The sequence below is a fragment of the Lithobates pipiens genome, unplaced genomic scaffold (genome assembly GCF_037356315.1).
Source record: "Lithobates pipiens isolate NorthernLeopardFrog02 unplaced genomic scaffold, aLitPip1_a1.2 Scaffold_3, whole genome shotgun sequence".
NCBI lineage: Eukaryota > Metazoa > Chordata > Amphibia > Anura > Ranidae > Lithobates > Lithobates pipiens.
The window spans coordinates 5,584,672-5,606,790 of NW_027507790.1; the positions used below are offsets into that span (position 1 = coordinate 5,584,672).

Here is a 22,119-nt window from a genome sequence, read left to right on the forward strand (position 1 = left end):
GTGGTTAAAGTATAACTAAAATATTTTATTTTAGTTTTGGATAAAGGGGAGGTGGATTAGAACACCTGTCAGTTTTTATTGCTGTCTGTGTTACCATTAGGAGAATCACCCTCTCTATTTGTCTTGATTGCCATGATCATTGAAAGTGAACGTAAAAGAAAATCCCAAATTGTGGGTTGTCCTCAGACAAGTAAACTTCCCATGGGGAAACTAGTTCTGGTGACCTGGGGGTCCCCAAGAAATTCCCTTAATGTGCAGAGATTTTCTCTCACTTCCTGTTTGGCTATTAAACAAGAAGTGAAGGGAAATCTCTGCAATGAGACACAGATGGCGAAAAAAAAAAAAAAAATCTGGCAGAGGTTATGAACCTTCCTTAATTGAAAATAAAAAAAAAAGTTTTTAAATGGAAAAAAAAGCTATTAAAACAGAGGATGTACAGGGAGCAAGCAGCACCCCTCCCTTCCCCACCAAACAGCAATGGGGGAGTGTGGAGCATAGGAACATGTTTCCAGTTCCTTTCTAAAGTAAAACTATCTTGTTATTGAACTTAAAATGACCATCACGCATGGACTTTTGCTTCTAAAACTTTGAGCCTCTGATCTACACTAAATATCAAGACTCTTTAATGCAAAATAATCAGGGCTATGCAGTTTAATGTAAGCACCTTAACGACAGCTAGAGATGGGTTTGGGTGTGTTTGAAATCCCACATGCCCGATCCTGCCAGGAAGCTGACACTGCACAGTGCTAATCACAGGCACTAAGACATTTCCCAATCTGTGCAGCTGCTGATTGGGAAATGTCTCACTGCCTGTGATTAGCGCTGTGCAGTGACGGATTCCTGGTGGGATGGTGCACGTAAGATTTCGAACACGCCCAAGCCCACCTCTAATGACAACTAGTGGTGAAGGAGGAAAAAAATTAAGTATAAAAGCTAATACAAAACCCAAAGCTGTTATGTGGACTGCTCACATTATCCTCCTTGTGATTGCTTGTCAGAAGAGGGAAAAATACATTTGTATAGTGTAAAAGGAATTTAGAAAAAAAAAACACACATGACACTAAACAATGAGGCCCAATACAATAAATATAATATTTATTAATATAAATAGATATTCAAATATAAAAAAATAATATGTGTAACATTTGTTACAACATGTTATAGACCACCAAGGCAAAATCAAATATAAAAGTGCTTTTGTCCTCCATTTTCTGTATTTTAAAAACATATGTGAGCTCTCCAAAGAAATAAACCAATGAAACAAAATGTATTATATGTTCAAGGATATGCATGTTTCAGAAAATCCACACATGTGACACAGAATGGCTGGAGATGGTGGAGGAACCCCAATGATGGGTAATTTACAGACCAGACATTCACTTCTGCCAGTCCTGCAACAAAAAAGATGACTTTGTCAACTATTAATTTGCTTTAGTTATTTCTTCTTGGCTTTCCTGAAAAGGCTCAGCAATAAATATTAAAGTTGCATAGTTACCTGTTATGCTGAGGACATAGGAAGGCCTCTTTTCCCATGATGGCAACATGTGTTCCACACAACACACAGCTCTGTTTATTAGGGAATAACTGCAGGGAGGACAGTATGCATGTTAAACAAATAGATGCATTAAATAGAGCTAAGAGGTAAGAATAAGAAAGGTAAGTGAAGCTTTCAGATATGCGTCATTCACTTTTCAGAGGGAAGGGAAGAGGCACCAATGAAAGAAACTGAAGAAAGACTTGGTTTGCAATATTTTTAAGTGAAACTAACCTTGGGTGTTGATGAAGAGAAGCCTGCCTTTAGACTGAAGCAGTGCCTAAAATGTAAGATTTTCCCTTACCTGCCCAAATGCTCCGATCTTGAATGTGCACGTGCCACATATCATAGCAGCAGACCTGGGGAAACCATTTCTACAAACGTGGAAGCAGCGAAGAGCCTGCCATGCAAATATACATCATATGTATAAGACAAATGATTATCATAAACTTTATATTGAGATGCATTGGAAGGGTGAATTAATCTGTGCAATATGGTTACCTTTAAGTACTGAGCTCGAGTGTGCGCTTGGATGGAGCGTGCACGTGGGTCCTTTCTTAGGAACTCAACCAACCGACCATTAAGTCTGGCTTCCTGCAGGAGACGTGGCAAATGGTACACCACTATGGCATCATCTGTGCACTTGTGGTCATAGTAATCAGCCAAACTAAGAAGGTACTGGCCACGGGAGTTGTCAGGGCTAAGCAAACACTGCTCCACTGCCTACACCCAAGAAAAAAAAGGACATTTATGAAGGACAGAAGACAAATAGCTGAAAAAAGTAACAGTAGCCTTGTTTTACAATATTGCATATACTAAAGTGAAATTTCAACTTCTGCCAATGCTTTATTTGTTCTCAACAGAGTGAAGATGATTTATAGGCTATCTCAGTTTTTAAAAAAATAATGTTTGTGGCTCCATTTTGGAGACTTCCCCTCACTCTTTATAAGTGTGACACCAGGAGAAGAAACAAGTGGACTGAACCTCAATAGATTAGGGGCCACAGACAGTTACAAAAACCTAACCGAGATTTGAATGCTTCCTCACTCCTCTAAATGTTGTTTTGCTGCTGTCTATCTCCCACTGCACAGAATTTCAGCATAACATGAAGTAAGTGAAAATCTCTCCAATGATACAGATGTGCAATGAACATTTTACTAACCCTTCCCCCTCCTGGGTTTTATATATATAATATATAATTTTTGCACATTTTCATAAGAATAGTCTACAAAATCCTTCAACTTTGTCCAAGATGGCAGAGTTCGTCTCTTGTTGCGATGATATACACCTGCATCTGAAGTGTGGTAAACCACATATAGCCTGTAGTCTAGAAGCACTGATGTTGGTCTATGAAAGTTTAAAATGAAACCTTTGTTTGAATAAATATGTAAGTTGCCATTGCTGAAATTCTGAGAAGGTCTTTTTTATTGCATGTTACCCTAAGGTCTCATGCACATGGGTGGTTTGGCTCATCAGCATGAAATCTATGGGTTTTCAGGGGGGCATATGCATTTGGGACGTATACCTTAAATGCAGGAATTCTGCACTTGGTTCAGTGTAGGCCACTGAATATTTCACCCTGTCATAGATTGTAACAGGCTGCTGGTAACAGAGCTGGACCCTGCACCTATAATTACTGAAAATGTTGGGATTTGCTACTGCCAGGTCAAACCGCCTATGTGCATATAGTCAAAGGCAACAAAGTGAAGGGGTTTTTAGGCTTTTCAGTATCTGACTTGGAACATGATCAAATAACAGTGACTTCTGCTGATGTGAATAGCAGGCAAGGAAATAGTATTTTTTTTTAATGATTTGCTAACTAACAGAATACCACTGCATTACGTGCCAAAGCATTTACTGTTTTGAGGAATGTTATAGTTCTAACAGAGATGCAAAGAGATCAAACATGCAACATGCTTGTGTGTCTCATCCCACTCTTCTGCACATCATTGCAGGCAGCTCTGTCTCAGACCAAAATTGACAAAACCGGGCATCCCTTACCTCTCAAGAGAGCTACATTATTTACATTGTGAGATCAATACCAATAGGAAAAAAACAAATCATTGAAATACTGGAATGTTGAAATTAAAACAACTTATTATGTCCTTTATCTCCCCAGATAGAAGTTTTGACTTAAAAAAAGAAACAAATTATTTTGATTATTGGGTTTGCCAGGAGATAGCATATTGAGGACTTTGACAAATCTTAGCAAGTACTACATTTTTTACTACTAAAAAATTGGAGTATAGATTATAACATAAATTTATATTCCGTTCTGACAGAATAAGGAGTTCAGAATTTGACTTAAGCAGCCATTTCCCAACTAAACTTATTCACTGAGTCACTGTTCTAGAAACATCATTTGGGGAATGTCTGCTTCCACTGAATCCTACATTTGAACAGATTGAAAGACTCTTTAAAGTATAGATTTACCTTGCTTTTATTAAGCTTGTTTTTTTTTTTTTTACTATGTCAGGCCTTTCTGTGGGTATACCTAATATTTTTTTTATTATACCTAATATTTTAGTACAAGATGGTACTCTGCTAATTATGACCTAAGAGGTTAGTGCCCATCAGTTGTAGAGTTTTACAGGTTTGGCCTAATCTGACACATTTTACACACGAAGCAATGCAATCTTCATATGGGTATATGTTTCATTCTGTCCATTTAACATCTGAGCATGTATCTGTCAGTGCCATAATTAGATTTAACTAATATGCATTTAAATGATGAATATACATTATTCAGCCTTTAATTAAATCTACAAATGTTGTTACCCAAAGTTTTTAATGCTGCTTTCCTACCTTTATAGAATGTGTAGTCCACCTTCTGATTGCCTCTGTAGTTTTTGAGAAACAGCCTGTTTATTTTTTAAATAAATAATGGGGTTGGTTCCTTGTGGTTTCCTGTTTACAAGACCACAGGCTGCTATGCCTTGCATTCCATTGGTCTTGTCACATCCCTCCCGTAGTTTATTTCGTTCAGCCAGCACTTTCTGCTCGCTGCAGTGGGTGGACCAGCAAATCTGAAATACCCGGTCTGAACCTCCCATAGAGGCAGTGCTCCCCTCCTCCCATCACACACCCAGTTGGAGCTGATAAGTTCCCTCAAACCACTGAATCCCATACATGCAAGGCAATCACACAGGCAGGCAGGGAGTACAGATCTCACTAGTGAGATTAAAAAGGCCCTGTGACGGCCCAGATTTCAGAGATCAGTATTAACTATGCCGATCACCGGAGACACACAGGGGAGAGATATTTGATAGTTTTTCTCTATAAGCAAAGGAGAAGGAACTGGGTAGCTGTACAGACTTAACCCCATAGTTGCTGGGGAGTGAGTGTCATTTACTTGGCATGATGTTCATAACCAACATGTACTTGCCTAGTGTACCCTCCCACGTTCACTGCAATTCCCAAAGTATGATGGGAAGTGTAGTTTCATTATAGTGTACAGAGAGAGGATATGATGTACTCATTGTTCTATCCAGTGGCGGCCCATCCATTAGGGGCACCCGGGCGCCTCCCCCTCTCTCTACTCCACCCCCCTATATGGTAATGGATAGATTCATGCATAGCATGAACCTATCCATGGCCACCGCGGCCACCCCCTACTCTTGCGTCCGACCCCTTTCAGGGCACCGGGTGCATGAATTACAGCGGCAGGGTTCTTTTTTTAAGCACCCGATTAAAGCCAGAAACTCTAATAGGCTTCAAAATTGGTTGGGCTCGGGACGCAGAGGATGTGCTCTGATCCCACCCAGGTGTGTTACAACAACGAATGAATATTCGCTGTTGAAACACTGATTCTCAATCCTGCCAAACAGAAGTGGGTGTGAGACCTGTTTTCCGATTGGCCAAAAAGAGAAGACTCCCAATTGGCCACAGAGGAGAAGGAAGGAAACTTAAACCACCTTGATGACCCAAAAAATGAGAGGCGCAGGAGAAATGCAGAAGAATGGGAGGCCGCCAAGCAGGGGAAGCTGCTGCTGAGCAGGGAAAGCCACCGGTGATGGGGTAAGTGCTGACCGACCGGCGGGGGTGGCATACTGTTTGCCCCCCCAAAAAACAGCTCCTCCTTGTCAGAACAGATGCTGGCATTTTTTGAATTACAGAGATGACTTCCTGAAAATTCAATTAGAATTTTCTCTTCAATGGTAAGGAATTTCACAAATGTATTAACTGTTTAGTGTTTTGTGTAGGGGGGTATACTAATGGGGAATTTTTTTTGCCAAACCCAGAGTTCTGCTTAAAAGCAATCAGACCATGTAGTGGTTAGTTTCTGAACAATAAAGTGCATGAATGTGGAGCTATGGAGAAACCAGTTCCTTTACCAAGCAAAGCATCTACCATATATGTACATTGACCAAGTTAGATATGAACAATAGCAATTGGTTATAGCTGTGCATGGTTTAATGAGGTGATAAATTGCACATCTTTTTTTTTTATAATGAAGAGCAAATCTTGCCTAATACAATACTAAATAAAGTACTTGAATCAAACATCTCCCATGTGTTTTGGTTCATTCTCCAAATTACCTGTACTACGCTGCCATGAAAAAAATTTAGGGTATCCCTCCCTCGATAGTCTCGGCCTACACGAAGAAGACTATTCAATGTTCTGCGAAATGAGGCCCAGTGCATTGTAGGTATTTCTGCACCACCATTTAGTAAAGACATGGCTCCTTGCAGGTCTCTTTCCGCTACACCCTCCTGGCAACAGTGCAGCAGACAAAGTAGCTATTTAAAAGAAAACACAATATATAAAACTGTCAAAAGTATATAGACTATTTAATTGTATCTGTGGTCAAAATGTAAAATCATTATACAGTAATACCTTGGATTATGAGCATAATTAGTTACAGAAGCATGCGTGTAATCCAAAGCACTTGTATATCAAAGCGAGTTTCCCCGTAAGAAATAATGGAAACTCAGATGATTAGTTCCACAACTACTGCTGATGTATACAGTACTTTATGTGGCCAGAGGTGCGGGGGTGCTGGTGATGCTCAGAGGCACTTGGGAGCTGTTGACAATTTTGGGTACTCCGACGCACGTTATGCCCGTCCCACCCAGCTGGGAGTGTCTCCGAGCATCTCAGAGTTCTCCAGCGCCCCTGGACCTCTGACCACATAAGGTAATACATACACCAGTGGCTACAGTCCTGCTTGTCTTGCAAAACAGCGCTCGCAAATCAAGTCAGGATTTAAAATAATATATATAACTCGTCTTGTATATACCGTGTTACTCGCAAATCAAGGTATCACTGTATTCATTTGTACATTGCATTGCAATTATTTCCAGCCTACGCCTATTAATCTGAACAATCTTAAATTTTGTAATCTTGCTTTATGAAGATTCCCATACATTTACTTCCTTGAATTCTTTGTGTTCACTATGTCCTGTGAGTGGGCATTGTTGTGTCACACATTTCACTGAGACTGCCTTGTGAGCAACAGAGGTGCTGAGAGGAGGAGTTTCAGAAGGAGAAGTCAGTACAGGAATCACTTCTTACAGGCAACAAGGTACCATGAAATATGTAGTCCTTAGAAATGGAAAGTAAACAGAAGAGGAGAGGCTACAAAATGGGAATCCAGGACATTGTGGAAAGAGACGGCTAGCAGACAGGCAAAACTTACAACATGAAAGGAGATTTTTCAAGTAAGCTTATATTGTATTGCCAAATATATTGTATCTCACAAAAGTGAGTACACCCCTCACATTTTTGTAAATATTTTATTATATCTTTTTTGTGACAACATTGAAGAAATGACACTTTGCTACAATGTAAAGTAGTGCGTGTACAGCTTGTATAATAGTGTAAATTTGCTGTCCCCTCAAAATAACTCAACACACAGCCATTAATGTCTAAACTGCTGGCAACAAAAGTGAGTACACCCCTAAGTGAAAATGTCCAAATTGGGCCCAATTAGCCATTTTCCTTCCCCGTGTCATGTGACTCGTTAATATTACAACATCTCAGGTGTGAATGGGGAGCAGGTGTGTTAAATTTGGTGTTGTCGCTCTTATGCCTCGCACACACGATCAGACTTTCTGATGGGAAATGTGTGATGACAGGCTATTGGCGGTTAATCCAAATATGCGTATGCTCTATCGGACAATTGTTGTCGGATTTTCCACGGACAAATGTTGGCTAGCATGTGTCAACTTTAGACAATTCATAGCTTTCTGTCAAGCCTAAAATTAAAAGTCACATAAAGATTAATTTTGGACAAACAAAAATAAATTTCAATACAATTCTTATCCTATTCTGCCCCTGGTGGTGAACATATTAAGAGTCCAAGATGGCTGCCCAGACAAGGTTGTCATAGTTCCATAGAAACAACCCATTGTTTGACATCATCAATTACGTGGTAGTGATACACACACACACTTTTTGGGTGGGATAAAAGAGTATACTCATAGCAGAGGAAAAATAATCTTGAAGGGGTCTGAAAGAATCTTTGAAGATGGGAGGAGAAGGAGAGAGCGCAGAGATGTAGAAATGTTGGAGAAGTCCTGTGGGACACCTAACTTGATTTTCAAAACAACCGATTTCTTAAGCCATGGTAAAGTATTAATCTTTAAATTTTTACCTTTTGGGTAATTGAAGTTGTTTGAGCATATACTTAACTAAACCAATCAATATTGGTAGTTCAGTTTTGAAGGGAATGAATTCTAACTGCAGTACGAATTCATTTAACTTTTAAACCAAGGGATATATATATCTTGTTATATCTCACAAAATTGACTTCAAAGTCTTCACTTTGCCCTTGTACACACGGTCGAACATTCCGACAACAAAATCCGTCAGATTTTGTCCGAAACTGGTGTTGCATACACACGGTCGGACACAGTTGTCGGAAAATCCGATCGTTCGTAACGTGATGACGTTATTTCGTTACGACGGGACTACTTTCAGGCTAGTAGCTAATAGCTTTGGTCTAGGAATTTGACCTGAGCATGCTTGGCACTTTGTCCAATCGGAATTCTCTACAAATGATCGGACAAAGTCAGATCAGATCATGTTGTCGGAAAATTTTATAGCCCAGCTCTAAAACTTTGTCGGTCGGATATTCCGACGGAAACAGTCCGATGTAGCCCACACATGGTCGGATTATCCGACAACACGGTCCGATCGGACATTTTTCGTCAGAATGTCCGACCATGTGTACAAGGGCTAAGAGTTACCAAGTCTAAATTTACCAAGTTATCATTCAAGTATTGAAATATGGTATTTTGTAATAAGAGCTTGTGGTAGAAATGTGATTATCATTTGTATCCTCATATATATTTGAAAGTATATAAAATTTTGTATTATCACCAAATATACCTGATATTATTTTACACTGAATTTTTTTGTTATCAATTGTCTTCAAAATATCATGGATAAACAAACTTATAGTTTAAACATTCTGACAACCTGGACTGTGTAAGTTATCACCGCCGCACGACGTTGAATCTACCCACATGCAGATCAGATATTCTGTCTATACTTGCTGTTGGTTTGGGGTCAGTGACTCTGAAAGTATTGAAACCACACAAATCCAGACAAGTACATTTTCAAAAGAAAGTCATTTATGGCACCTACACTGCATAGGGTCCCATTTGCAATTTTGCCTTGCTTTTAAGTCTAAACTAGCTAAAAGGTATTCCAGTTATGTAGAATCTCTTACTTCACATTTGAGAAGAAAGCTTACGAAATGGGTGCTTTTGTGCAATTGAACATTAAAAAAAGGAACTTGTAACAAAACACACCTTTTTAACGTGATTACTTTGGTCTTCCTGAACCAGTCTCTGAATGATGCTCTCCAAAAGTCCTTGCAGTGAGTCAGGAAATCCAATAATTTTCTTGGTTATCATCTCAAATACACCAAACACACGCAGCTCCTCACAGGCAAGGGACAACCACAGAGGATTTGCTGAGGAGGATTTCTGAAGAAGTTGATTAAGCTGTTCCGAGCTTAATGTCTACATGCGGCAATCGAAATAGAACTTATATGTATATTCAAATGTACTTCTGCACTAGTTATATTTGCTTTATTATGTGTATTTATGAGTCTTGTGCAAAGTTAAGAAGAGTCTACATAATATATAATAAAGAAAGCTTTAGAATTGACCCCTCTAAAATTTCAGTAATGACTATACTGCCTTACTCCACTAATCCTGTCCACCTAAAAAGAAAAACTACAATGGGTTTAGATTTTTATTTTATATTTCTTCTACATTAAAATGTTTAACTGATGTATTGTGTTATATCTTTATTTTGTACTTCTATAAAATCTTTGCCTTACAAAAGAGGAATGTCAACTGGGGAATATTGTCCTCCCCAGTTACTTTTCTGCACCACCATCCTTGGATATCCCGCACATGCACAGATGTGCCAAAGAACTGGCAGAGACCTACGGCACGTCTGCGTATGCATTGGGGCTACTAACACACGTGCATGAACACACACGCTGCTCGTTTCTTATATCAGACCTTTGACGTGAGTGTATGCGCTTGAATAACCCAGCACATGTGTGCATGCTCAAAATCTCATGATGCGCACGTGTCCTTCAGCAAAACACTGCCTTCTGAGATGTGTGACGTGGCCATTCCAGGAGGTAGTTGGGTCCAACATCATTCTTGCCTTGGTGAGGAGGGAGAAAGTGCTGCAGTACAGCACAATCAAAAAGATCATTGGTGAAGGTCTGCTATAATACAGTTTACACTACCATAAGATTGTGGGAAAAAGAGGGTGGTGGGTATCTGTGCTAACTATAATGGCAATAAAATATAAAAGCAGCCAGAACAGTTTGTTGATCATCAAACAATAAATATAAAAGTCCAAAATGCAGCGCTTACCCGTCCTTCCTTATCATCAGACCATTACTTATAGAATGCAGTAGCTATAGTCAGAACTTAGCCTGGGCGGGATCCAAACCCCGGAAGTTGTCATTGGTTGTTCATTTCCTGGTTTGGAGACACAGCTGCCTTGCAATATAGCAGCTGATGTTTCCTTCTGCACATCAATTATACCTCCATTTGTTGTTGATGCCAGATTGTTTGATTACCTACTGATGAACATCATTCAGGTCAGTATTTATATGGGCGGGCTTGCGTCAATAGGCCACATCTCTGATGATGTCCTTTTGGATGAAACATGTCAGGCTGGCCGATGCAAGCACGTTGAGAACCGCGGATTTTATCTTGTATCATGATGACTGTATTCTACTACTACTTGTAAGTAAACTACAATACATTTCTTTATCATACATGATGGGACACAGAGCAGCCATAATGATAATGATAAAGAAATGTATTTTAAGGGTATATCCACATTGTAAATGTCTCTTACTTTGCTACAAGAATTAGTGTTAAAATGTATGACTTCTAAACAGCTCTGCCTTTACCTTGCTATAGCGGGACAGGTACATGATGGCCAGGTCCTGAGCTGTGTCCATAGGAAGAAGGTCCAGGTAAAGACAGTAAGGTGGGGGATCACTGTGGACAGTAGCTGTTGGTATGCAGCTGATGATACACTTGCAATGCTGAGGTAAAAATCCTGCAGTGCTCAACCAGGACAGGAGGTCAGATACATCAGAAGGGTGGGATAACTTGAAATCAAAGTTAATTCAGCATTATAATGGATATCACTGTTACAGATGTTGATTCTACTGTATGTATTCTTTGACACAAGATGATTTCTTTTTTGTATGCTGTAGGATAGGATATAAATTCTAAATTCAGCCATCTTAGTGCCAATTAGGAAGGCAGTAAACATGGGATCTAGAAAAGAAATCCTTCAGACAGCCAGGGCTGCTATCAAATCTACAGCTTTCATTTTCTGGTAATTGATAATATCGCACAAGGCTTGTCAATTTCACCATAACTGAATCACAAGTTGTTTTCTTATCTATCCAAGAGTAGGATTTCCTGGTTGTGTCTCAACCCCTTTAACAAATTCATTATTTGTAAATTGACTTCTACTCAACATACTGTACCTATAAAATAAGGTTTGTTTAGTAATGTAAGATGTGCAGTAAATTAATCCGATGTGTGTGGCAATGCCTATATTGCATTTCTAATTGTGAAAACATAAAAATAACATATGGTAATCAAACTACCATATGTCCTAAGCTTTTTTGAATGGAGCCCATCATGGGGAATGCAATAGCAACCTTTGTCTTTGTGATGTCCATACCAGGGTGAGATTCTAGTGGGAAAGTCCCACCAATGGAATCCACAGCGAATAAAGGACGACAGCATCTGATTGCCCTAACCAGCATATTATCATTTTTGGATAGCTTAAGAATAAAAGAGAATTATGTCACCTGGTTTACAGCATCAATTAATAAATATGAATTGGAATTGGCCAGTCTGACAGTAGACTGCAGAGCCTGTTCCAAGATTTCTTTAATTTCTTCATTTCTCCAGCAGTCTTTAAGCTTGAGAAGAACATCCTCGAGCTCTGAAACAGTCCAAATTAAAAAACACAGTGCTACTATATTATTCATTATTACAGCCTTTCTCAACCAGGGGTCTGTTGAACTCTAGAATTCTTCCAGAGGTTACTAGGGGTTCCTTGAGAAATTAGCAATATTTGCCTTTCAAAAAAGTAACCTCTGACAAGCTATTTTAAGCTATTCTTAAGGGGTAACAGTCTTTCTACTGACCACCAATGTAAGGGACATTTTACCAGACGACAATCAGTATAATTGGGTCCCCTCCCAAACATCACCAATGTAAGTTACTCATTTTAACTCTGACCACCAATCTAGAGGGACCCTTCTCCAATGACCACCAAAGGGAGCTCTTCACTCACCACCAGTTAAAGTGGACACTTTTCCACAGACCACCACTGTGATGGGACACTTGTTTCCTTTCATTACATTTACTGAAAATAATATAAATATATATATATATATATATATATATATATATATATTATATTTATATTTAGTTATATAGAGCAATGTACTGTGAGATGCAACTGCTGTAAATATTAGCAAGGGTTCTTCCATGTTATACAGGTTGAGAAAGGCTGCATTATTACATAAAACACATACTAGGATATTTTTCTTAAGTAAACATAACCATGTTAAAGCCCAACTAAATCTTCTGTTTAAATCAGTTAAACACATCCCAAGTACATAAAAAAATTAAAAAGTCTTACAGTTAATTTTTCTTTCTAAAGCAGCCTCAGTCTGAATAGAAGAACCTGTCCTCTTCCAGCAAGCTGCAAAAAAAAAACATTTTCTCTCTGTCGGTAAGTAGTGAGTTTCTGTAGAGGTCCATCAAACCTCTCTGAGTCTATATATTCTGCAATCAACAAAGCTCACACTTAGTTCCCATTGGAAAATGTTATATTTGAATCAGCCGAGGGTGTGCTGGACCTCTGCAGAGAGGCCACTATTTTCACACATAGAGCAAGGGTCCTTCTTTGTGGCATGCTGGCAAGTGACAGACTTTTCTCATTTCTATTGCACGTTTCCTCCCAGGTTATCATCTTGGTCACACTCAGTAGAATATTATACTAGGGCCAATTTTATAGATAGGAGCCAATTAACCTACCATTGTGTCTTTAGAGTGTGGGAGGAAACTAGAGTACCATGAGAAAACCCACACATGCACAAGGATGACATGCAAGCTCCACGTAGATACAGAAGTTCCACGCCTTTTTGTTTTGATGTACCTGGAATATATTTAGTGGATTTAATTTAAAAGTTTGGTTGGGTTTTAGGGTTTTTAAGGATTAATGTGATTCAAAACAAATGTTGCAAGTGCTAAGCATGTTTTCAGATAACCATTGGAGATTACAAAAAATTTAGAGCTACATATTATACTGTAGATAGTGATGTGTGGAAACATTTAGCCCGCTTTTACAATGGCACCATTTTCCCTTCGGGTGTTTGTGCTTGGCAACTCCTGAAATGCAACACTGAACTGTATTGAAACAACATACCTGGTCCATTTGGCAAAAGGTAACAACACAGACGTCTCACTAGGTTGGAAAGCTGAACGGAAGAAGGACAGCAGCCAACAAAATGGTAAAACACATTGTTGTTGGGGCTCTGTGTGAACAAGCACAATGTAGCAAATTAAAAACCTATGGTATTAAGGTAGCATACATAATTTTGAATATAGTTTACAGACACAGAAGGTTTCACAGCAGCTCACCTGCAGTATTTTATCAATACACGCAGCTAGAAGAGAAGATTTGCCCATGCCAGGCTGTGATATAATCCAGTAGAGAGCAGTACTAGAATTTTTATTTGTGCTTGGATTCGGAGCACTAGCTGGATCCATGTAAAGAAAGTCCAGGATGTTTTGTAGCTCCAACTCCCGGCCCAAGAAGAACTGATGCTTCTGCTGAAGGAATAGTTGGTGCTGTGCCAACTCTGTCTGCTGCCTGCAAATACATATAAAATGTAATTCACACATAATATTTCCCACTCATAAGGGCTTATAATAACAGACCACAAAGGCTAAAAGTCACTATTGCTATCTATCTTTAAAATGAGTATTTAAGAGTAAACTGTTGGCATCATACAAATACTGTATAATAATAATAATAATAATAATAATCGCTAATTGGTTGATGTAACTATTTAATCAAATGACCCTGATAATAATGTTACTTTATGATTAAGTATGCTGAGGTACACATGACACAAATGTCTCATAATAAATGTAAATACATTTCTTTGACTTTAATAAAACTTACAGTAGTTACAAAGTTGGTAAGGTTGAATAAATGGACACTAATGCATCCAGTTCAACCTGAGTGTCTGTGGTGTATGTCAGAGACTTTCATTTTCCATATCCCAGTACATTGTGTCTGCTAAGAAATATATTTAAGGTATTTTGAATTTATCTACACTTCAAGCTCACACCACCAACTGTGAAGGGAGTTCCACATCCTTCCGATCTTAACAGTAAAGATCCCATTACACAGTTTAAGATAGAACCACTACTCATCCAACTTCTTTTTGTGGCCTTTCTTTAGAGACGTTGGGTAAATAGTTTCTGCTCAATAAAGTCACCATTTAATTTAAAGAGTTGTATATTGAGATCAAATTCCTTCTTAATCATCTCTTCTCCAGGGAGAATAACTTTGCTTTATTTTAACTAATGCTTGTGGTTGTTCTCCAGCCCCTTTTTTTTTTCAAATAACAATTTATTAAGGTTTCGTGGTCGCATAACAAAAGTAGTAGTGCAGGCATACAGCAATAGTAACATGGCTTCCAAAACACAGGAGGCCCATTGTAAGTGGGCAGTGCAGAAAAGTACAGTACCGGGAAATACAGCGGGATCAGACCAACCGACCCAGGGTGCACAGCAGGACGGAAGACACCAAAAGTCAGTTATCCGTGCTGGAAACCGAGAGGCCACCCGGGGTCTGCTGCGTAGCTTACATGCCAAACTTAAAAGAAAACAAGGACCTCCAGCCCCTTTTTTTAGTTTTCCTGCCCGTGTATGGACTCTCTCCAGTTCAAGCACATCCTTCCTGAGGAACGGTGGCCAAAACTGTCTGACTCAAGATGTGGCCGATCCAAAGATTTGTAGAGTGGCAGAATTATTTATATTATTTTATCTCTTGAGTAAATGTACTTGTTGTGAAGTTATTGCCCTGCTTAGCTTTTTATCATCAGCAAAATTGAGATTTAACTATTTATTCCAACCTCTATATCGTTTATGAAAAGATTAAACAGATTTGGTCCCAGAAAGGAGCCCAGAAGGCATACTGCCCATAACTCTAGGCCATTCACAAAATATGCCATTAACCGCTTCCCGACCGCCTCACGCAGAAATACTGAGGCAGAAGGGCACGTACAGGCAGATTAAAGTACCTGTCCATTGCCCTTTAAGAGGCGGCTTGCGGGCTCCATGACCGTGATAGCAGGTTCCATGGACTCAATGTCAGCGCGCATACCCACGAACGTCTCACGGTGAGGAAGAACAGGGAGATGCTAATGTAAACAAGCATCTCCTCGTTCTGCCTAATGACACTGTCATTGATCAGCACTCCCTGTAATTGGGAACATGATCAGTGAGGAGTCACACAAAGCCCCCTTCCCCCCCCCCACAGTTAGAATCACTCCCTAGGACACACTTAACCCCTACAGTGCAACCTAGTGGTTAACCCCTACACTGCCGGTGACATTTTTACAGTAATCAATGCAATTTTTTAGCATTGATCGCTGTATTAATGCCAATGGTCCCAAAAATGTGTCAAAATTGTCCGATGTTTCCACCATAATGTTGCAGTCATGCTAAAAATCGCTGATCACCACCATTGCTAGTAAAAAAAAAAAAAATGATCAATAAAAATGCCATAAAACTATCCCCTATTTTGTAGACACTATAACTTTTGCGCAAACCAATCAAGAAACGCTTGCGATTTTTTTTACCAAGAATATGTAGAAGAATACATATCGGCCTAAACTGAGGGGAAAAAAATGTTTTTTTTAAATATATTTTTGAGGGATATTTATTATATCAAAAAGTAAAAAATAATGCGTTTTTTTCAAAATTGTCGCTATTTTTTCTTTTAGAGCGCAAAAAATAAAAATCGCAGAGGTCATCAAATACCACCAAAAGAAATCTCTATTTGCGGGAAAAGAAGGACGTCAATTTTGTTTGGGAGCCACGTTCGAACGACCGTGCAATTGTCAGTTAAAATGACACAGTGCCGAATCGAAAAAAGTGCTCTGGTCAGGAAGGGGGTATATTCTTCCGAAGCTGAAGTGGTTAATCACCATTCTCTGGACATGCTTTGCAACCAGTTTTCTATGCAGGTACTTAAAATATCATCAATGCTAAAAGACTTTATTTTATAAATTATGTGTTATTTAAACATTCCAAAGTCATGTGTAGATCTTGATTCTTTTAGGATTGTTTAGTAAGCCCTAATTTTGTTCTTTTTTATTTTTTGAAAAATATTTTATTTTGATGTTAGGATTGTATAATGAAATGCAGTAAACACAGCCATTATAAAAAGAGTGATGAGAAAAGGTTAAGCAGGTATTCAACCTTACACCATGATGAAAGCCTATGAGTGACAGGCAATACATCCTCCAACAATGGGAGACACATACACAATGGGGGTTATTTACGAAAGCCAAATCCACTTTGCACTGAAAATGCACTTGAAATGTAGTCGCTCTAAATCTAAGGGGTAGATCTGAAATGAGTGGAATCTCTGCTGATTTTATCATACAATCATGTGCAAGCTAAAATGCTGTTTATTTTCCTTGCATGTCCCCCTCAGATCTACAGTGACTTTATTTCCAAGTGCACTTGCAGTGCAAAGTGGAGTTGCCTTTAGTACATAACCCCCAATGGGTATACTGTCATTTACTAAAGCAGGAGTCACCAACCCCCAGGCGGACCAGTACTGTTAATCATCCATTTGTTAACATTATAAGTTTTGCCAGCTCCCGCCCTCCATTCAGATTTGCAACTCCTTCCTCCCCATGCTTTGCTGACAGGTTGACATCCGCAGCGATGGGAGACCAGGGTGAAGACACATGACTAAAAACTGCCTCTACCCTGCCACAGGTAGGATTGTGCAGGGGAGGAAGAGACTGAAATAGGGCATTGTGATGGGACAGTGAGAGAGAAAAAGGGGGAGGGGGGCATGACTGCAAGGGGCACTATGACAGGTGGGATGTGATTGCAGGGAATACTGTGATATAAAGGGGACTGCACTGTAAAGGGACACTGCAATCAATACAGTGCCCTTTACAGTGGAGTCCCCTTTATATCACAGTACCCCTTTTACAGTGCAGTCCCCCTTTACTGTGCAGTCCCGGTTACATCACAGTGCCCCTTTACAGTGCAGCCCCCATTATATCACCATGCCCCTTTACAGTGCAACTCCTGTTACATTAATGTAAATGGACTGAACTGTAAAGGGGCACTGTAATATAAAGTGGGGCTGTGATGTTAAAGGGAACTGAGGACACTGGGGGACTGCTGTAAAGGGGGAACTGTGCAGTAAAGAGGGGGCTGTGGACACTATAAAAGGGGGTTGTGGTGTGAAGGGGGGCTGGAAAAATTTGGCTTCCATGCACAGTTAGTAAATGAGGGGAAGCTCTACTGACTTCCATCATTCAATCATAAGCAAGCAAAAAATTCTGTTTTAAAAAAAAAAAGTTCCTTGCATGTAATTGTATGTTCTTTGCAAAGTGAAGCTTCACTTCCTGGACTAAACTCCGGAGCAACTACAATTGCAGAGTGCAACTGCACTTGTACATTGCACATTCTATTTGCCATTAGTAAATCAACTCCAAAGTTTTGGATTATCTCCCAAGCAAGTATACTTTGTGAACCAAAACAGAAATGAGGAGAAAGGCGATACCAAAAGGGAGATAAGTCAACAGCCAGAAGAAAACAAAAACCATGAACATGAAACTTTAAAACCCAACTCCAATAATTCTATCACACTATATTGTGGGAAGTTCAATGATAATGGTTATATGCTCATAATGCACTTCAGCTGTGTGAGATTGTATGGAAATTTGATGGTAAAAGTTATGCCTCGTACACACATAGCCAACTATCCAGCGGACTTAGTCTGACGGACTTCCCGCCGGACTGTCCGCCGGACTTTCCGAACGAGCTACTTGCCCACACACAGCACTTTTTCAGCGGACTAATATGGTGTACTAAGTCCGCCGGACTATCCACCATACTTTTGAAATGAACGGACTCGCCCACACACGCGGAGGAAGGTCCGCTCATTTTGAGCGCGTCTCCAGGTAGCCGGGGCCAGCAAAGGAGGTGAGAAGACCCCCGAAGAGGGAAGACCCCCGGAGCTGTGCAATAAACTATTTTAACCCTTGTGTGTTGTGTTTTATTTTTACTTTTTTTCACAGGTGAATGGGTAGGGGTACATTGTACCCCATATTCATTCACATAGGGTGGTGGGCCGGTATTCGGGGGCCCCCTTATTAAAGGGGGCTCCCGGATTCCGATAAGCCCCCCGCCCGCAGACCCCGACAACCAACTACCAGGGTTGTCGGGAAGAGGCCCTTGTCCTCATCAACATGGACATGGACTTTTCCACCGGATTGTTTGATCGGGTGTACGCGGCATTAGATGGCACTGCCAGGATCATCACCTCTGAAATAATGCACTCAACATTTTCTGCAATGCTTTCACTTCCAAATTACATGTGCCAATTCATCCAGCCTGAAACCAGGTGTTTGTTATTATAGTATGAATAGATGGTCTATGTAGTGTGCTACAAAAGCAGGATTACCAAGCAGTCACCAAATACTTGGCAGCGGCTTACAGGGTTGTTGCTATGGGTGTACATACCAAGAAAGCTGCTCTTCCCGTGTGTTAATATGTTCTGAGAAAGTCTGAAGAATTCTTGTCTTTAGAAACTGCAGGATCCAGGATGAGAATTCATCATAAATGCCCAATCTCACCTGCATATAAACACACATCAGATTAAAGGGGGCCTGTTATTTTGTTTTTATCCATAACACAAATGTTGCATACTTTAAGGTGTCTGTTCCTGTCTTTAAAGCAATGGGTTGATGGGGCTTCAAAAACAGGATTTTTAACTCACTTTAAGAGGAGGATGCCATCTTATCTTCTTAGAGATGGATCTAGGCTGTCGTGAAACAGCAGACCCTCTAGAACCCTTTGAGGTTTTTCTTGTTCCCCTTCCACTCATAGCCCGATGCACAAAGCAGAGGTACTACCAGAAAGAATGCATATACTGCTTATAGTCCAGCACAGTTGCTGCTGTTAATGCCCAGCCTGATGCAGCAGTAAAAATGTGTCAAAGGAAATGCCTGTGTCAACAAACCCCTTAACGCCACCTTTTGCTCTTGTGTCCCTCCACAGCCTGCAGCAACACAAAGGTGCTTTTAAAACCTTGCCTCCTCGTGTTGGGAGTTGGAGGACGCCGACGCCGCTAATTCCTGCCCCCCACGTTGCCTACAGCTATGCCCCTTTTCCTTTTAAAGGAAAACTTTTTCCCACGTGAGCGGTGGACTACAGGTCCTCTGGGACCTACGTGAAGGAGCAGCGCGGGGGGGGGGGTCTGTAAGCCACCGAGCAGCGCGCTGATCGCGCTAGTTTTCTTCTCTTTTTTTTTTTTTCAAAAGAAAAACTTAGAGCACTTCTTCCCCTATGAAGAGAGAGAGACTGACAGCACAGGGGGAGATAGGTGGGAAGAAGAACCTCCCCTCAAGCTTACTGGAGGTCCTCTGTCTGCCTGGAGGAAGAAGCATCTCAGCTCCCTGACACAGCATGTTCTCTCAGCGTGAGGCAGTGAGTGCTCAATACAGCCCCCAGTGGTGACACATAGGCATGACAACATTTACTGATCTTAAAGTGGTTGTATACTAATTTTTTTTACTTTTACCTACAGGAAAGCCTATAATAAGGCTTACCTGTAGGTAAAAAAAATCTCTCCTAAACCTGTACGGTTTAGGAGATATTCCCCTCGGTATGAGCCGCTGACTGCAGCGGCGCATGCGCACAGGGGATTCTCAGCCTGCGCGGGAGTGACGATAATGCGGCTCGGGCCACTCACAGCGCCGGAGACGCGATACGGGGCCTCGTTCTAAGGTAAGTATTTCATAATGAGCTAGTATGCGGTGCATACTAGCTCATTATGCCTTTTGCTTTGTAGGTGTTAAAAAAAAAAAAAAATAGCGGGTTTACTACCGCTTTAAAGGAGACGTTCATAAGAAAATTCTAAAAATGTCTTAGAAAACTCCACTTACCTTTCCCACCGCAGGGTTTTCTGTGGTAAACCCCAATCTTCACCCTTCACGGTGGGTTCCGTTAAACCTTCAGGAGCTGGGAATCCTCAGGAAACCCACTATCCTGGACCTGTAACAGCACCTCCGCCAGTAAAACTTTATGGTCTTACTATCAAAAAGTACTGAATCCCGGGGGTCCAGCTCTCTAAAAAGAGAAGCATTTACAGGCAAAACCTAATTTCTTTGGATACGAGGCCCAGGTACCATTCAATTTGGCAAAAAGAGACACTTTGAATGGATCCGGACAGCATGGCTAGCCCCAGCAAGGATTGTTCCAGAGGAGCTCAGCACAGCACATCTTTAGTTGTGACCAACACCTTAGACACTGGCGAAAAAACTGAGGTACTCCCAGTAGTGGGCGGGGTTATATAGGGAGGGCACTTTTTGATAACAGGCTTTCTTTAAGGGAAAATAATTACGATGATTTTAACAAACAGAACTAATTTGTAATCATGACATCTAGTGCAAGCAGATCTGTCAATTGGGCAGATACCCCAATGACTGGATAATGTTCTAAACCAGTACAGGTTGGATCTATTATGAACTGAATCAGTGTGATCTATGGAAGATTTTGGTCTCTGTATATCAATTTTAGTATTAAAATGTTTAACCCCCCTAGCGGTAATCCCGAGTCTGGCTCGGGGTAGGAATATACTGATAGGAGCGGTAACCCCGAGCCAGACTCGGGATGGCTTCGCTCGATGCAGGGGAGGACACAGGGAGAGTTGCTCACCTTGTCCCCTGGATCCAGCGATGTCCTCCGCGCTGTGTGATCGAGCCGTCCTCCGCTCGATTCTCAGTGCCGAATGCCACCGAGCTCCGTTCCCTGCGGCGTTACGGCGCACGGGAGCGGAGAACGGCGGCAAATTCAAAAAAGTAAAAACACACAAAACACACACAGCACTGTAATCTTACAGATTACAGTGCTGTATTAAAAAATACACACCCCCTTTGTCCCTAGTGGTCTGTGCAGTGCCCTGCATGCACTTTTATATTATAAATACTGTTTTTTACTGCCTGGAATTTGGAGATTGTCCATAGCAACCAAAAAGTGTCAATTTTTCAGTGTTTTTGGATTTGATTACATTATTGAATCATTTTTATTATTCTTTATTATATTATAAACTTTATCATACCCGGGATGTCTGCTAGACTCTGGTTTGAACAGATTTAAGAGCGTTATTCCTAAGAATTACAGGACTACAAAATAAAAGCCAGATTTCCGTGCAAAATAATTGTACCGCTTTCAGCACCTAATTCCAGACTGAATCATACCGCCAGGGAGGTTAATATGTTAATATTTTTTAGTTTTATTATACTTATTAAAATATTAGTGCAATTTCTATACAATGTGGTAGAGGCATTTTAGAACATATTTGTTTTCTTCCACTTGATTTAAAAAATAATAAAATCCTGTTTCCATTGAAAATAGTGCACTATATCTAAATATGTTACAGAATAGAGCCACAAAAAAAGAAACATGTTTAGGCACACAGGTAACTATTCTTTATTAATCATCAGTGCTCCCATCACACACACTCTTTACACTATAATTCATATAATTCACCAAGAAAATGTTATAAAATGAAATAGACTCCTTCCAATTAAAGTATGTGCAATTACGTAAAAAACTGATAGAACTGTTTTAAAGTTAGAAGCGGATTGGTTACTATGCACAGCTGCACCAGGCTCTATGTGTACCAGTTTTAGTAAATCTCCCCCATAATGTCTGTTTCTGGTAGCAACAATATAGCTAGAAGCAACAACTTTATCATGCATTTGTTATAAATGATAACAGAACTCTGTAGTGCTG

The 22,119-nt window shown here is 40.2% G+C and overlaps 1 protein-coding gene across 3 annotated transcripts in view; it reads right to left on the reverse strand.

Annotated features, from left to right (window-relative positions):
* Positions 1-1,073: 1,073 nt before the first annotated feature.
* The window catches only part of LOC143940117 (telomerase protein component 1-like), a 51,047-nt gene continuing 30,001 nt past the window's right edge, over positions 1,074-22,119 (reverse strand). For 2 of the 3 annotated variants that reach the window (XM_077461191.1, XM_077461193.1), the window contains 11 exons: positions 18,844-18,956; positions 13,696-13,927; positions 13,481-13,589; positions 11,850-11,986; positions 10,929-11,132; positions 9,292-9,504; positions 6,073-6,273; positions 2,036-2,257; positions 1,839-1,934; positions 1,496-1,584; positions 1,074-1,391 (listed from right to left, as the gene is read on the reverse strand). In XM_077461191.1, coding sequence (XP_077317317.1) covers positions 1,271-1,391; positions 1,496-1,584; positions 1,839-1,934; positions 2,036-2,257; positions 6,073-6,273; positions 9,292-9,504; positions 10,929-11,132; positions 11,850-11,986; positions 13,481-13,589; positions 13,696-13,927; positions 18,844-18,956 — 1,737 coding nt within the window. In that variant the 3' untranslated portion in view covers positions 1,074-1,270. The remainder of the gene's footprint in view (positions 1,392-1,495; positions 1,585-1,838; positions 1,935-2,035; positions 2,258-6,072; positions 6,274-9,291; positions 9,505-10,928; positions 11,133-11,849; positions 11,987-13,480; positions 13,590-13,695; positions 13,928-18,843; positions 18,957-22,119) is intronic. The other variant, XM_077461192.1, reaches the window with a different exon arrangement.